At 40.8% G+C, this 15574-nt stretch overlaps 1 protein-coding gene across 1 annotated transcript; it reads left to right on the top strand.

Moving 5' to 3' along the window:
* Positions 1 to 994: 994 nt before the first annotated feature.
* On the top strand, positions 995 to 3232 carry LOC126794786 (probable E3 ubiquitin-protein ligase WAVH2). The gene is made up of 4 exons (XM_050521565.1): positions 995 to 1157; positions 1274 to 1827; positions 1999 to 2333; positions 2432 to 3232. The coding sequence occupies exons 1-4, from the start codon at positions 1109 to 1111 to the stop codon at positions 3036 to 3038; spliced, it is 1545 nt and encodes a 514-aa protein (XP_050377522.1). The 5' UTR covers positions 995 to 1108; the 3' UTR covers positions 3039 to 3232.
* The last annotated feature ends 12342 nt before the right edge of the window (positions 3233 to 15574 follow it).

Genomic DNA, 15574 nt, shown 5'->3' with positions numbered 1-15574 from the left:
GCAAACTTAAGTTTTAAGTTCACAAGCAGTCTTCTCCTCATGATCAAAGTGAAATTGATCATATTTGAGGAAAATACAACATGATTAAGTTCAATCATTACCCAATGCCACATTTGAAAAAACATGTTAAGCATTGATATGCTAGGGTCGTTTAAAGCACCCATGAATTAAGGGGAGGTGCAAACATTCAAGGATGTCTAGCACATTACATGATAGTTTCAAATGTGAAGGGTGCGTTGAACTTTTTTTCTCATTCGACTAAGGTTATTTTTCACCTATAAGGTTTTTGTTACTTGGTAAGGTTTTTAACAAGACAACATTGCATGCACTATTTATGTCTAAATATCGGCTCCCTTGATCGATGTAGTTATCAAGGGGAGATGTAGACATAATGAGGAATCTACCTTACACTTGTTATCTTTGAAATGAAGATTGGTGTGTTATGTTTAACATTAACGCACCGAATAGACGCGCAACACAATGGGGAGTGTTATAGGAAAATCACTTTTGGTGTGTCTTGGTCTATTCCTAATAGAATAAAAAATTAGTATACCATGTAGTGATAGGTTTAGCATTACTACTAGTGATAGAATTCCTACTTTATTATGTTATATCTTTGTAATCTTCTATAAGTAAAAGTTTTTATCAATGAATAAGATGATGACTCTAATGATCTCTATAATCTCTATGTCATCTCTATTGTTATATTAATTTTTCCTACAACAAAAATAAAATAAAAACCAATAACTATTTTTCCTGACATCAACACATGACGTTAGCAAAATGGAATGATAGATGTGCGCTACTTGACCAAGACTATTCAAGTGTGAATACAATCAAAGGTCAGATTAATTGAAAACCAATGCCCATCTGGCCATCTCGATCAGCATAGTCTTTTAATATAATTCATACAACATAAATATAATTCATATAACTCAAACCATGCCATGTGGTGACGGGTGAGCCGGGGGCCATTTACATCAAGCAACTCACTCATTTCCCACTCAGCACGCTATATATAGAAGCTCCAGAATGCAGATTGAATATAGATTTGGTTGTTGATCCAAAAAAAAAAACGATACAAGTAAGAATTTTAATTGGTGCGAAGATGTCGATCTACAACGATGATGAGCCAATTCGGAAACAGAATAGCACAGGTTTTAACACTTGATTGTCTATATATGTCTATAACCATGTGTATATATATGGTTCTTACCTGCCCGTTTAAGATCGAGGAAATAAACTAATTTCAATATTCCTTGGCTTACTACAGAGGAAGAAGCAAGTCTTGAACTGGATGGAAACACAGAGGCGAGAATCATCAACAAGCAGGAGGCACCACTGGAGGAAAGCCCATTTAAGGTGTTGCTGGAGCTCAAGGGGGTAGGATCCGGTGAGGGCAGATTAGGGGTGGATCTTGTAACCATCCTAGATGTCAGCGGTAGCATGCAGGGAACCAAGATCGCAAAAATGCAACTTGCCATGCAGTTCTTGGTCCAGAAACTTGGCCGTACCGATCGTTTGTCGGTCGTCACTTTCAACAGGAAGGCCGACAGGCGGTGCCCGTTGCGCCAGATGACTGAAGATTCTCGAACAAATATTACAAATGACGTCAATGGTTTAGTAGCGCGTGGTAGCACAAACACAGAAGCTGGCCTTAAAATGGCCATGAAAATACTGAATGAACGCACTCGCTCCAAACGGCGCCGTGCTGCCATCATGCTTATGTCCGATGGGATAGAAGACGATGAGAGTGATGCTGCCAATGTTTCCGTCGGCGACGTTCCGGTCTACACATTCGGTTTTGGTAGTGACTGCGATGGGGAGGTAGTTTGAATTTTGAGATTTACTTCTTTTTTTTAATTCTGTTTGTTTAACAGGCGATGTCACATATTCGATCCAGTACTACTTTCGTCCAAACAAAGTTAACTTGATGAGATCCGGTTGAAATTTACCCTTCACTAATAAGGTGATTTTTCTTCATGTGTGCGTATGCAGGTGCTCAGAGCCATCGCAAAGAATGGAGGAACCTATGCAGATGTTGTAGAATTGGATAAGTTGAATGTTGCGTTCTCTATGTCTTTGGCTGGGCTTCTAAACGTGGCTATTGAGGACCTGGACCTCACCATCACACTAGATAAGGGTGCTAAATTTACTGCCGTGAATGCCGGAAATTATCAACAAAACAAGGGCAGTAAGGACGTCGAGCCTGTAACTGTTAAATTTGGGTCATTGTACGACAGAGAGATCCGCAAGGTCCTTGTGGATCTTACTCTCCCAGAGGTTAAAAATCGGTTGGGAGCCAACTATTTCACAATTTCGTACCGGTACAGGTATATATACTCGGTTTCAGTTACCTCTTATTACAATTTATATCAAATCTCATAAGAAGAACAAGTATAATAGACATATATGTATGCCTGCACTGCAGGGTTGGTGGGAAGGATACTTATAAGACTAACAAGATAATTTCAAATGTGACCCGCGTCGCTGGTTCAAGTGAGGCGGAGAGGGAAGAGGTGCTTGCTGAGGAAAAACGTATCGGAACTGCAAGCTCGATGAAAGAAGCAAGATTATTGGCTGACGCCAAGAAGCTGGAGGAGGCCAGGAAAAAGCTGCAAGATGCCAAAACAAAACTTTCGGTGAAGGAGGTTGATGCTATACTCAGGGCTCAGCTGGACCAGCTCCTTGTGTTCATGGTATCCCAAGAAACCTACGACAAACAAGGGCGTGCTTTTGCGCTTGCTGTTGAGGCCTCTCATGATTCCCAACGTGCGCAACCTCTCCCAAATGCTGATCCCTCTAAGGTGGGTATGTTCACCACTCCCCTTATGGACCTCTTCATGCAACAAGCTATGTTATTTGACCAGAATCCCACTGGTTATCGAGTGCCCACGGAGGAGGAGGATAAGAAGGTCATACTTAATAAGCTTGAAATGGCAGTGAAATTCATGAATGACATGGCCAACAAAATAAAAGGCATGGCAATGCCAGGAATAGGAATGTTCACAGGAAAACCTGCTCAAGGAAAACCTTGAAAGTCTTGTCACGCACGAGCTAAATACTTGTAGGTGACACCGGTACCCTCACCTTCGCCATGGGGTTCGTTTTTACAGCATTTTCTTTTTAATATCTATTTATTTTTCTTTTCTGTGATAATCATGTACCCCGCAATCCTGTTTCTATGTCACATCCTTAAATAAAGGCTGCTTGTAGGCCTCCTCTTTATTTCCTTTCAGTGTTGTTAAATGAAACTGTACTTGAACCGGTTCCTTAGCTTTAGCTATTGCTGGTTCTGTAATGGTTTGGCTGTTCATTTTAATGAAATTGTAAAAAAAAAAAACAGAAGAAGTTTGAAATGCATTTTTTTAAGAGTTTTTTTCACCAACAGTGTCTCAATTCTGGTGTACCTACCAATGTGATACCTCAACTCTTAATCGTACCAATGTGATACCCAGACTCTAGTATTGCTATCATTGAAGTACTTCCGTCAGTTTTTTTCAACTTCTCCGTCATCTTGGTGACGTGGCAAGTACGTGAGGCCCACAAAGAGGGTTAAAAGACAAAATTAACCACATCTGAGAGGAGCAATGTTTTTCCCGCCCTTTACCTTGAGAAAGACACCCAACAATTCTAATTTTGGCGCCAATTTTCCCTTCCTACTCCTTAATTTGTGTCTTTTATCTAAACTAAATAACTACCGCCAACCAGTCGACCACAATCTGATAAAACCTAGATCAATCTCATTTTCTATTTTTACCCTAGCACTTGTTAAACTAATAGAATAAATATAGAAAATTATATGGAACATCTCATTTCCACAATCTCATAAGAATATAGAAACGCATAACTTAACGAAATTCAAATACATGTTTAAGTACCATTAGTTGCCACCTTTTATGTTGATCTGCCATGATTTTTGCTTGTAAGAACTAATGGTAGATCATGGCAGATCAACATAAAAGGTGGCAACTAATGGTACTTAAACATGTATTTGAATTTCGTTAAGTTATGTGTTTCTATATTCTTATGAGATTGTGGAAATGAGATGTTCCATATAAATTTCTATATTTATTCTGTTAGTTTAACAAGTGCTAGGGTAAAAATAGAAAATGAGATTGATCTAGGTTTTATCAGATTGTGGTCGACTGGTTGGCGGTAGTTCTTTAGTTTAGATAAGAGACACAAATTAAGGAGTATGAAGGGAAAATTGGCGCCAAAATTGGAATTGTTGGGTGTCTTTCTCAAGGTAAAGGGCGGGAAAAACATTGCTCCTCTCAGATGAGGTTAATTTTGTCTTTTAACCCTATTTGTGGGCCTCACGTACTTGCCACGTCACCAAGATGACAGAGAAGTTGAAAAAAACTGACGGAAGTACTTCAATGATAGCAATACTAGAGTCTGGGTATCACATTGGTACGATTAAGAGTTGAGGTATCACATTGGTAAGTACAACAGAATTTAGGCACTGTTGGTGAAAAAAACTCTTTTTTTAAATGAAGGATTTAATATTAATCAAGGTCAAGAAGGCGATACATCATAGCAACCATATAGTACACGGGCGTACTATAGGGCGAATAAACCAAAACGCATAGCCTAGCTATTATATCAATGAAAGCGCAAGTTTGAAATGCACATGAGAGGAGTGTGTGTGTTATTGTGTAAACTCCATTTTTATGTTTCCTTATATTTTCAGTTTTATTACTGGACCGGTAATAATTACATGAAATGTGATTTTGGGCCTCACGACTTGAATTAAATCATGTTTTGTCCACCTAATTTCTCTGAATTATTGAAATACTATATTACTCTAGTACAAAATGACTATTAAGTATGTTAATATTTATTTATTTTTTATTAATTAAATTTTAAGAAAAACTAATTACATAATCGATAATTAAATACATTTTGATATCATTACATTTCCTTTCATTTTCAAAAAATAATAATCTCATCTTCCTTTATCCTTATTGTTTTTTTTTCAAACTGTTCTATTCTCAATGAAAAATAACACATACTACAAAACTTCAAAATAGAAATGCAATGGAATTACATTTGGAATCAAGAGAATTTGAGAGAAATATCTGGCTTGGGCTAATGATCTAAACAAAATAATAAAATATATTAATAATATAAGGCTAATGGCCGAATTGAACTACATTAGTTAAATTATATATCAATCAGAATCAACCACGTGGTGGGGGTGTCGAAACCCCATAAGACCTAAATAGGTCCGCCCTAATCCTAGGTGCCTCTTATCCTTTCCAAAATCAGGTATATTATGACTATAAAGTCTCGATGATTACAAAGAGCAAGTTATGACATGAAAATTGATCAACAAGAAAGAACAATGAGGTTTTGCAACAAAATATAACCATCTGGGTTTCATAACTCTCAACAAATAATGCATGCATAAAGGCTCAAAACTCACAAGTGGGTTTTATAAATCAAACAAGTCTTTAAAAGCTCATAATATGTATCAAAGTTTTAATTCCTCATCTACTACAAGTCATACAATTTCCATATATACCAATTAACCAAAGATAAAATTGCAATCAATTTGGTCTTGCGATTCATTTTTTCAATCATAATTTTGAGACAGTATCATCTTTGATAGTTAGGGGCAATCCTAAGACTTAAAATAAAAACAAACAAACAATAAGCAAACAAAATATTTTTGGATTGTTGTTTTGTTTTTTTATTATTTCATATGACTCAATAATAGACATGTGTATCCCCCCTCTCAACACACACACTTAAAACATACAATGCCCTCAGTGTATGCGAGAGTAAAGAGAAAAAGGAAAGAGATGTTCCCCGTCCTCCAATCACATAGCCAATGCATCAATATTTATAAATTATAGTATAATTTTCTTGAATAAAACTCTTTATCTAACATATATTTATGATATTTCCGATATCTCTCGTTTTTAAAGTATTAATTGAGATTTTCCAATAAGGATTATCTTGTTAAGAACTAGTTGAGAACCAAACACTGAATTGTTAATTAGACATATTTTTCGGTTACATTTTATCATCTCAACCGTTTAGATTTTAGGTCTATATAAGTAAATTACTTGTATAAATTTTCAGTAAATTTAGTAATGGTTAAGATATTAAAGTAGATCAAATTAGTAAACGAACTAAAATTATCAAACATGAACCATTTAAGTTCATAATGAGTAAATCACATTTATGAATGTCTTAACGATTTTTAATTTGCACAAAATTTGTAAGGATGATCTACTCATATATATATATATATAAACTAAACAGTGAAGATCTAAATATAAGATAGAAAAATTAGTGAATTTCTTTGGTCCTCAACAAGATGATTCTTATTTAAGATCTACAATCATATATATGTAGATAGTTTTTTTTAATCAAAATATATGTAGATAGGTTTAAAACTTTAAAAATAAGATAGAACATGCCCTGCTACGTTTCTGTCTACGGTCATATAAAAATAAGATAGAACCTACCCTGCTACGTTTTATTACAAGCATTTAATGCATGTTTAGTAGACAAATCATCGTGAATATAGTATAAACTATATAAGTTAACTTATCAGAGATCTATTGGATTGTTCTCAAGTACTTTTAGATCGGCTGATTGGCATTTTTTATAGGATCAACTTGAAAGTTGGTATTAGCTGTAGTCGTTGAGAAATTACTAGTTTAAAGCAGTGGAAGAAGTTGACATTAAGAAAATAACATGCTAATGAGTTGTCATGTCGATATTAAAAAATAAACATTACTCAATGCATGAAGATGAACATAAAATTAGATTAAGAATCAATCATAAAAGCTAGTCCAAAGGTTGGTTTCATTCCATCATTATTATCGGCTGGCTGTTTCACGTGTTGACTGAAAATTCTGCGAGTGAGGTCCATAATATTTAGGCTCTTAATTTGTCACACCATAATCCGGAGAACTTAGTTTTTTTTTCCGAGTGAGGGAGTGAGTTAATTCCAATTTATATGATAAAGAAAACCAACATTTTATCAGAATGGAACTAATAAATCAGGGGTGATTTACTTTCAAACTTGAATACACAGGGAGTGTTCTCCGGATTAGGGTGTGACACATGCAATTATTCACACCCAACAACATGTACAGTCAGTAGCTGAGACTAAATGAGTAATAATCCCCAAAATTAAATGACTAGTTCAATTGACCTATATGCGAATATTGTCTACATGCAGGATACCACCATAACAAGTTCAGTGAACTTTTAATGTTGCATAGCAGCTACACGTACTTGATGTCAGTGAGGTCCATAACACGTATTTACAGCACCTAACACTAAGGCGAGCCGCGGGGTGGGCTTGATTTTAATGACGGACCTGTATTATATTGGTTGGTACTTGGTACTGCGGACAGACCCAAACTATAAGCTATTGACCTGTAATATATAATAGTTTATAATAATATATATGTTCCGGGAGAATTACTATTCTACCCTTTTGTGTGTCTTAGCCTAATAGGTTTCCTGTTAGGAGATAGATTAGCATCTCCGTAGTAGATTAGGACTCCGAATCCTACGGGATTGTGGTGTTGTAAATGCCTATATATAGGCCCCTATATCATTCAATAATATACAAGTATTTCATCCTCAAACACGTTATCAACACGAAGCCCTAAAACCCTGAATCTTTTAGAGCCTTCCGAAATTTTTTTCTCTTCTTCCCTCCAGCCCCCCCTGCCGCCGCAGTCCCTGCCCCTCGCAAGCCTCCGCAGCCCTGCAGCCCCTGCCCGCAGCCCTGCAGCCCCTGCCCGCAGCCCTGCTGCTCGCCGCTCGCCGCATTCGCTGCTCGCCGCTCGCCGCATTCGCCGCTCGCTGCTCGCCGCTCGCCGCACCTGCTGCTCGCCTCAAAGCATTCAAAATTGCTCCTCCCGCATATTCACGCAAGAGACGTGAAAATCACAAGCAAGGACTTCGCTCAAGAGAAGCTACTCCCGTATACTACAAACCTCCCAAGGTAAATATTTATAAACGTTCCCGCTTTTGAACGTATAGATATATTATATCGGGCGCTATTAGCCTTCTTCTTGTCTTAATTCCGGCCTTTCTTATAACGCCGATGAGACTATAGAGGGATGGGTTTCCCCTCTTGGTCGATGTTTTCTGTGTGACGGTCCTGGGGGAGTCACGATTGTTTTGAAAGGGAAGTTAATCGATTTTCGTGTGGTCGCCTGAGTGCACCGCTGTTTTGGGTGTGATCATGAGTATCGCCGTTTGCATCGATTCTTCTTGTGACCATATACGTCACCCCTTCTAATTCCTATTATACTTGAATCTAATCGATTCTGTATTCGTGTTTGTAGATGTCATCGCCATCTCGACCGGAATTTGGCCTTCTTGATCTAGAAGGAAAGGAATACCACCGCTGGGTTTCCGACATGGAACTCGCTTTCGAGAGCCGAGGGATTGAAGGCATGTTTGCCGACCCTCTTGCTGATTTCCCACCCATGGCTAAGACTCAGACTCTCATCTTTATGAGACGTCACATCCATGCAACTCTCAAGAGGCAATACTTGAACGTAAAAGATCCTAAAGAATTATGGGACAAACTACGCTTGTGGTACAACAACGTTCATGATAAGCTCCTTCCTGAATTGACCGTTAGATGGGATAACATCCGTCTATTGGACTATAAGAGAGTGAATGATTTCAATCAGGATATGCTATGCTTGCAATCCGATCTTGGCACTGTTGGTGTCATCAAGACCGACCTAGATCTTCTCAATCAGACATTGGACACGTTTCCAATCAACTATGAGGTTCAAGCTCATACGTACCGCACTCATGTAGAGGAAGGGAAGATCTGGTCTTTTGCCGACCTAATGGCACTCTTAGCTAAGAAGGAGAGACATTCTGAGATTCTCCTCAACAACAACAATAGACCTGTTGGCACTAAAAGAATTTCTACGCCACAAGCTAACTATGGGAAAGCTCCTAAGCAAAAGAATCAATCAAGGAACGCTCCATATCAGCACCAAAATAACAACTCTCGTAGTGGGAGGCAACAAGGCCGATCTCGGCCTCGGTCCAATACATGGACCCGTGATGGTGGCGGCGCCGCACCCTCAGGGGGAGGCCGTCACCGTCCCACACTCCAAGGAGGCCGTGCACCTCCTAATGCCTCCACTTCCGGTAATGGCATGTCTCCATGCTTCAAATGTGGCTCCTTTAAGCACTTTAATCGCGATTGTCGCGCTAGCAAAGAGATGATCAAGGCTTACTCCGCCTACAAGAAGTTTCTACAACCCGAATCGAATCATGTGGATGAGGACCATGAGATCGAGACTCACCATATCTCCATGAAACCCGAGCCCCTTGCTTCTAAAGCTAGGCCTCCGGTTGCTACCATGGATACTCCCGACTTTGATTAGTCGTTTTCGCTTCTTTAGCGTTATGATTCAAGTATTGTTATGGCCGACCGCCATTGTTATTTTCATTGACTTTGTAATAGTCTTTTGATTTTGGAATTAGAAGTTCATGTGTGATGTATTAAAGATTGGCATTCAATCAAATTTCTCAATTCTTGCTTACAAGACGATCTCTTTGAGAATTTTATTTATCCGACACTTAGCATGATGATCAACGTGTGCAACTCACGTGGTTTTTAAATTGGACGCTTTTGGGTCACATGGGACCCCAATAGCACTACATTGTGAATTTGGAACTTAAAATTCGGAAAACGAACCTCGGAACGTCGAAAATCGACGTCGTTTTGCCTTGGCCGGCCCCGGTTACTATTACGGCGTTTCAGGCACGTTTTGCCGGCGTATTCGCCGTCTTCCGGCCATTTCCCGGAGTTTCCGGCACCGCCACTCGGCTCCTGCCGGCGTCCCCTGTCGGACCTGAAGTCCCGGCCTCCATACCGGCCAGTTTCGACAGCCGCCGGCCGGTTTTTCCGGAAATAGGTGCCGCCGGTTTTCCACCGAGTTTTTCGACGATTTTTTCGTCGTTTTCTCGTGATTCTTCCGGCATATTGCAGCAGCCCCTGCTGCCACGTTTTCCTCGTCCAAAATTCACCCGGTTTAGAGTTCTTTTGACATGGTTTTCCGGTTTGTTTTTCCGGTTTTCTCCAAGTCCGTTATATGCACTCACCGGTACTCTTCGTGTGTGTTTCCACACCATTTTTGGATGGTTTATACCACCCTCGTTTACTGTTTGGTATTTCACTGCTTCAATACCATGATTTCCAACTCTTTAGTTGAAGAATGTAGTACTATTGCCATGTGATACATTCGATGGGATCGACCTTCGTTCCGATTCCCTTTCTTACAATATCCTACGGCGTATTGTATAGAATTGTTCCCGTGTCGCTGACTCTCTTAATTGTCATTTTGTAGATGTCCCGCGGTGAAATCGAATGTCTAGCTGATTGCGGAACCACCCACACTGTCCTACGGCACAGGCAGTTGTTCACGGATCTAGTGTTTTCGACTTCTTCGATGACTACAATGATTGGCTCGAAATCCATCATTCAAGGAAGAGGCACTGCTTCTTTCATGTTGCCTAATGGTACGACTCTTAACGTCGTAGACGCTCTTTATGCGCCGAAGTCTCCCCGCACCTTGCTAAGTTTTAAGGACATACGTGCCAATGGTTTTCACCTCGATACTTATGTTGAGAATGGAGGGGAATATCTTTGCGTTACCTCTGAGAAAGCAGGTCATCGCCGCATCTTAGAGAAGATGAAGAGTCTTGGGAATGGTTTGTATCTTACTTCCATTCGGATCTTTGAATCATATGCGGTTGAACGCAACTTTTGTGATTCGGACTCTTATATGCTTTGGCATGCCCGTCTCGGGCACCCTGGACGTGATATGATGATTAGAATTCTTAAGAATTCACATGGTCATCCATTTTTCAAGTCCCGGAAGCGATTGGAGGATCACCTCACCCGTGCTCCGCACGGTGAGGCCGTGCCGACCCATGCACCGCATGGTGAGGCCGAGCATGCCTCACTCGGCAGCTCCACGTCTTTCATGCCGTCGGTGGCGGCATCCCCTCCTTCACAGGAGCTTGTGATGCCTCCCGTGCTTTCACATGCCTCCATGGCAATCTCTGATGCCCATCGCTCATTTTGCAAAGCTTGTTCTCTTGCTAAATTTCAAGGAAGTCCTTCTTTTGCTAAGGCTTCAACCGAGAACATTCCATTCTTACAACGTATCCAAGGTGACATTTGTGGACCTATTCAACCAGAATGCGGACCTTTTCGATATTTTATGGTATTGGTTGATGCATCGACGCGTTGGTCACACGTCGCATTGCTATCCACAAGGAATGCTGCATTTGCTAAGTTATTAGCTGAGATCATCAAACTTCGGGCTCACCACCCCGATTATACTATCAAATCCATTCGTTTGGATAATGCTGGAGAATTCACCTCCAAAACTTTTGATGATTACTGCATGTCTATTGGGATCGAAGTTGAACATCCCGTTCCTCATGTTCATTCACAGAACGGTCTAGCAGAGGCTACCATCAAGCGTATTCAGCTTGTTGCTCGGGCAATGGTTATGGGTACTAACCTGCCGGTCTCTGCGTGGGGATATGCAGTGTTGCATGAAGCGACACTCATTCGTTTCCGACCCGCGGTTAACCAAGCGTTTAGTGCGTACCAGATGGTAACTGGTTACGAACCCAATATTTCACACTTACGCATCTTTGGTTGCGCCGTTTATGTGCCTATTACGCCTCCGCTGCGTACTAAGATGGGTCCTCAGAGACGATTAGGTATCTATGTTGGCTATAATTCCCCAACGATTGTCCGCTACTTAGAACCAACCACCGGAGATCTCTTTACTGCAAGATTTGCAGATTGTCACTTTGATGAGACATGCTTCCCGTCGTTAGGGGGAGATGGAAATGTTATCATTCCAAATGAACGTCAGGAATTGACGTGGTGTGTCCCCACTATGTCTCATTATGATCCCCGCACTGCTCAAAGTGAGTTAGAAGTGCAACGCATTATCGACCTCCAGAAAGTCGCGGATTCGATGCCCGACGGCTTTGTAGATATTGCTAAAGTGACGAGATCAAACATACCCGCTGCGAACGTACCGGCACGGTTGGATGTCCCGAAATACGGGCGTGGAAGACAAGCTCCTGGACCTAGCAACGTTGGCACCGCCCCTGACAGTGGGACGGAGGCCGACGGCGGCACCACCGTACGCCGTGGTGTTGCCGGCGCCCTTTGTGGCGACGATGCTGAGATGGCCCAGCATGGAGCAGCTTCGGCCTCGGCTCCTCAAAGAAAAAGGGAAAGACCGATAAACTCTAGGGATTCAAAACCTAGAAAGAAGCGAATGACTAAGGCACAGCGCGTCATCAACGATGAATCACCATCGTATGAAGTTGTCTCTGATTACAGCTATGTCCATGAATCAACTCAAGTGTTTCCGTGGGACGCTATGGAACCTTGTTTGATGCCAGAGAACAACGAAATCTCAGTGAACTACACAAGTGAGCAGTCGGTCCGAAACCGAGCCACCACATGCATTGATGACGTTTTCGCTTATTCCGTCGCACTTGAGATCATATCTGAAGACGACGTTGAACCTCGCTCTGTAGTTGAATGCGAACGCAGAGCAGATTGGCCGAAGTGGAAGGAAGCAATCCAGGCAGAACTTGACTCATTAGCGAAGCGAGAAGTCTTCGGAAAGGTTGAATTGACTCCAAGAGATGTCAAACCTGTTGGACATAAATGGGTCTTCGTTCGTAAGCGAAATGAGATGAACGAGATCGTGCGTTATAAGGCAAGACTCGTGGCGCAAGGATTCTCACAACGACCTGGTATTGACTATGAAGAGACTTATTCTCCTGTTATGGACATCATTACCTTCCGCTACCTTATTAGTCTGGTAGTGTCCGAAAGACTAAACATGCAGCTTATGGATGTGGTCACAGCTTATCTCTATGGGGATCTTGACGCAGAGATATACATGAAAGCTCCTGAGGGACTACCTTTACCTCCATCAAGTGCCTCCAGACCACGGAGTGCTCATGCAGTCAGATTACGTCGTTCGTTGTACGGGTTAAAGCAATCCGGAAGAATGTGGTACAATCGGTTGCATCAATACTTGGTGAGAAGGGGTTACAAGAATGATGAACTATGCCCATGCGTGTTCATACGAAAGACAAATTCCGGATTCGTCATCGTTGCGGTCTACGTTGATGACATGAACATAATCGGCACTCTTGATGAGATTGAAGAGACCGTGTCTTATCTGAAGTCGGAATTTGAGATGAAAGACCTAGGGAGGACGAAATTCTGTCTCGGCCTTGAGCTTGTGCATAGGGCCGACGGCATCTTGGTGCATCAGTCAAATTACACGCAGAAGATGCTTCGACGTTTCAATATGGATCTATGCAGTCCATTGTCTACTCCCATGGTCGTCCGAAGTCTAGATATCAAGAAGGATCCCTTCCGTCCTAAAGAGGATGATGAAGACGTTCTTGGTCTTGAAGTTCCATACCTTAGTGCGATTGGGGCACTATTGTATCTTGCTCAATGCACTAGACCGGACATATCTTTCGCAGTGAACTTATTGGCTAGATTTAGCTCCGCACCTACGCTACGTCATTGGAATGGAATCAAGCATTTGTTTCGATACTTGAAAGGTTCCCTTGACATGGGATTGTTCTACCCCTATTGCAGAGAGAACACCGCCACGGTATCTCCCCACACCACCGCCGTCACCGACCCCGGCCTTGCCGCTGTACGCCGCAGCGACGCCGCCGGCCGCCATGGCGTGGAGACCGTGCGCGGTGCCGAGAGCAGCCACCGGTCCCGTGCAGCTCTTTCCCCCGATGCAAAGACTCCAAACAACTTGTTAGTTGGTTATGCCGACGCAGGGTACCTCTCTGACCCTCACAAGGCTCGTTCTCAAACCGGTTATGTGTTTACCATTGGGAATACGGCGATATCTTGGAGATCCACAAAGCAATCTCTTGTTGCTACTTCTTCGAATCACGCAGAGATCATCGCTCTCCATGAAGCAGTGAAAGAATGTGTTTGGCTACGATCACTTGTTCGCCATATTCGTGATTCTTGTGGATTAGTCTCTACAACTGATCAACCTACGTGCATTTATGAAGATAATGCTGCTTGCATAGAGCAGACGAAGTTAGGTTTCATCAAGGGAGACAACACCAAGCATATTTCGCCTAAGTTCTTCTACAACGTTCAACAACAGAAGTTCTTGAATGTTCAGATCAATCAAGTGAGTTCAGAATCCAATGTTGCGGATTTGTTCACCAAGTCTTTGCCTAAATCTACTTTTGTGAAACATGTGAAGAGCATTGGCATGCGTCGTTTATCGGAACACTAGAGTTTGGTAGACTTCAGGGGGAGTCTACATCACATGTTAAGATCCTTAAGTAGTTGGTGCGTTGTGCTCTTTTTCCCTTCGATCAAGCTTTTGTTTTACCCAAGAGGTTTTTGTTTTGCTTGACAAGGTTTTTACCGAGGCAACGATGTGTGCACCATGCAACCTAGGCATGCGACACAAGGGGGAGTGTTCCGGGAGAATTACTATTCTACCCTTGTGTGTGTCTTAGCCTAATAGGTTTCCTGTTAGGAGATAGATTAGCATCTCCGTAGTAGATTAGGACTCCGAATCCTACGGGATTGTGGTGTTGTAAATGCCTATATATAGGCCCCCATATCATTCAATAATATACAAGTATTTCATCCTCAAACAATATATATATATTATCTATAACCCCAAGTATTATATATATATATATATATATATATATATATATATATATATATATATATATATGCAGAGGTCAATTGAACTAGTCATTTAATACTTAGGTTATAGATAATAATATATATATATATATATATATGCTGAGGTCAATTAAACTAGTCATTTTATAATTGAGATTATATATATATATATATATAAGTTATCCGTTCCCCCTAAGTGTTCACAATATTCGTCTCGTATAATCAGAAAGAAATGATATCATTAACAATTGAAAGAGACCGCCAACCTCATTATAAAGGGATGTTATTCAAGTAAGGTATTGTCATGTGCTAACCAAAAAATAAAGGTATTTTCATATGAAATAATATTTTATTAATAGGGTAATCAATATGAATAGAAAATATGATATACAATTTTTTAATTTTTTTGGCTCACTGACATTTTCTTAGGATCCGGACTTCATGATCCATCAACATGGGAGTGATGGGACTCCTAAAACACGATCTATCAACTTAGAAATTGTAATTAGCTCCCACCTTCATGAATAATTAATAAATGGAAGGGGTGGAAGAAGGTGACATTAAAAAAAGAAAATAAAAGGATAATACAGGTGATGAGTTCTCATCACCTCGGTATTAGGGAATACGAGTAATATATTTTTTTGATTGAAAGGGAATACAAGTAATTATCAATGCTTGTGAAATTGGAAAGAAATCAATTATAACTATATGTTGTGAAAAATTCCGAATGTTTATAGAACTGTTGTAAACATATTATGATAACTATGTGATCCCCACGTCATTAAAGTATAATTTTCTTGAGTAGGACTCTTTATCTAC

This window comes from Argentina anserina, chromosome 5 (assembly GCF_933775445.1).
Source record: "Argentina anserina chromosome 5, drPotAnse1.1, whole genome shotgun sequence".
NCBI lineage: Eukaryota > Viridiplantae > Streptophyta > Magnoliopsida > Rosales > Rosaceae > Argentina > Argentina anserina.
This window is presented reverse-complemented; position numbering and strand designations above follow the sequence as displayed.

Bases quoted from the DNA above. Each gene is read 5' to 3' on its own strand.
- LOC126794786 (XM_050521565.1), top strand. From the start codon at position 1,109: ATGTCGATCTACAACGATGATGAGCCAATTCGGAAACAGAATAGCACA. The intron at 1,158-1,273 runs GTTTTAACACTT...GGCTTACTACAG, and splicing joins TCGGAAACAGAATAGCACAG to AGGAAGAAGCAAGTCTTGAA. The intron at 1,828-1,998 runs GTAGTTTGAATT...GTGCGTATGCAG, and splicing joins GTAGTGACTGCGATGGGGAG to GTGCTCAGAGCCATCGCAAA.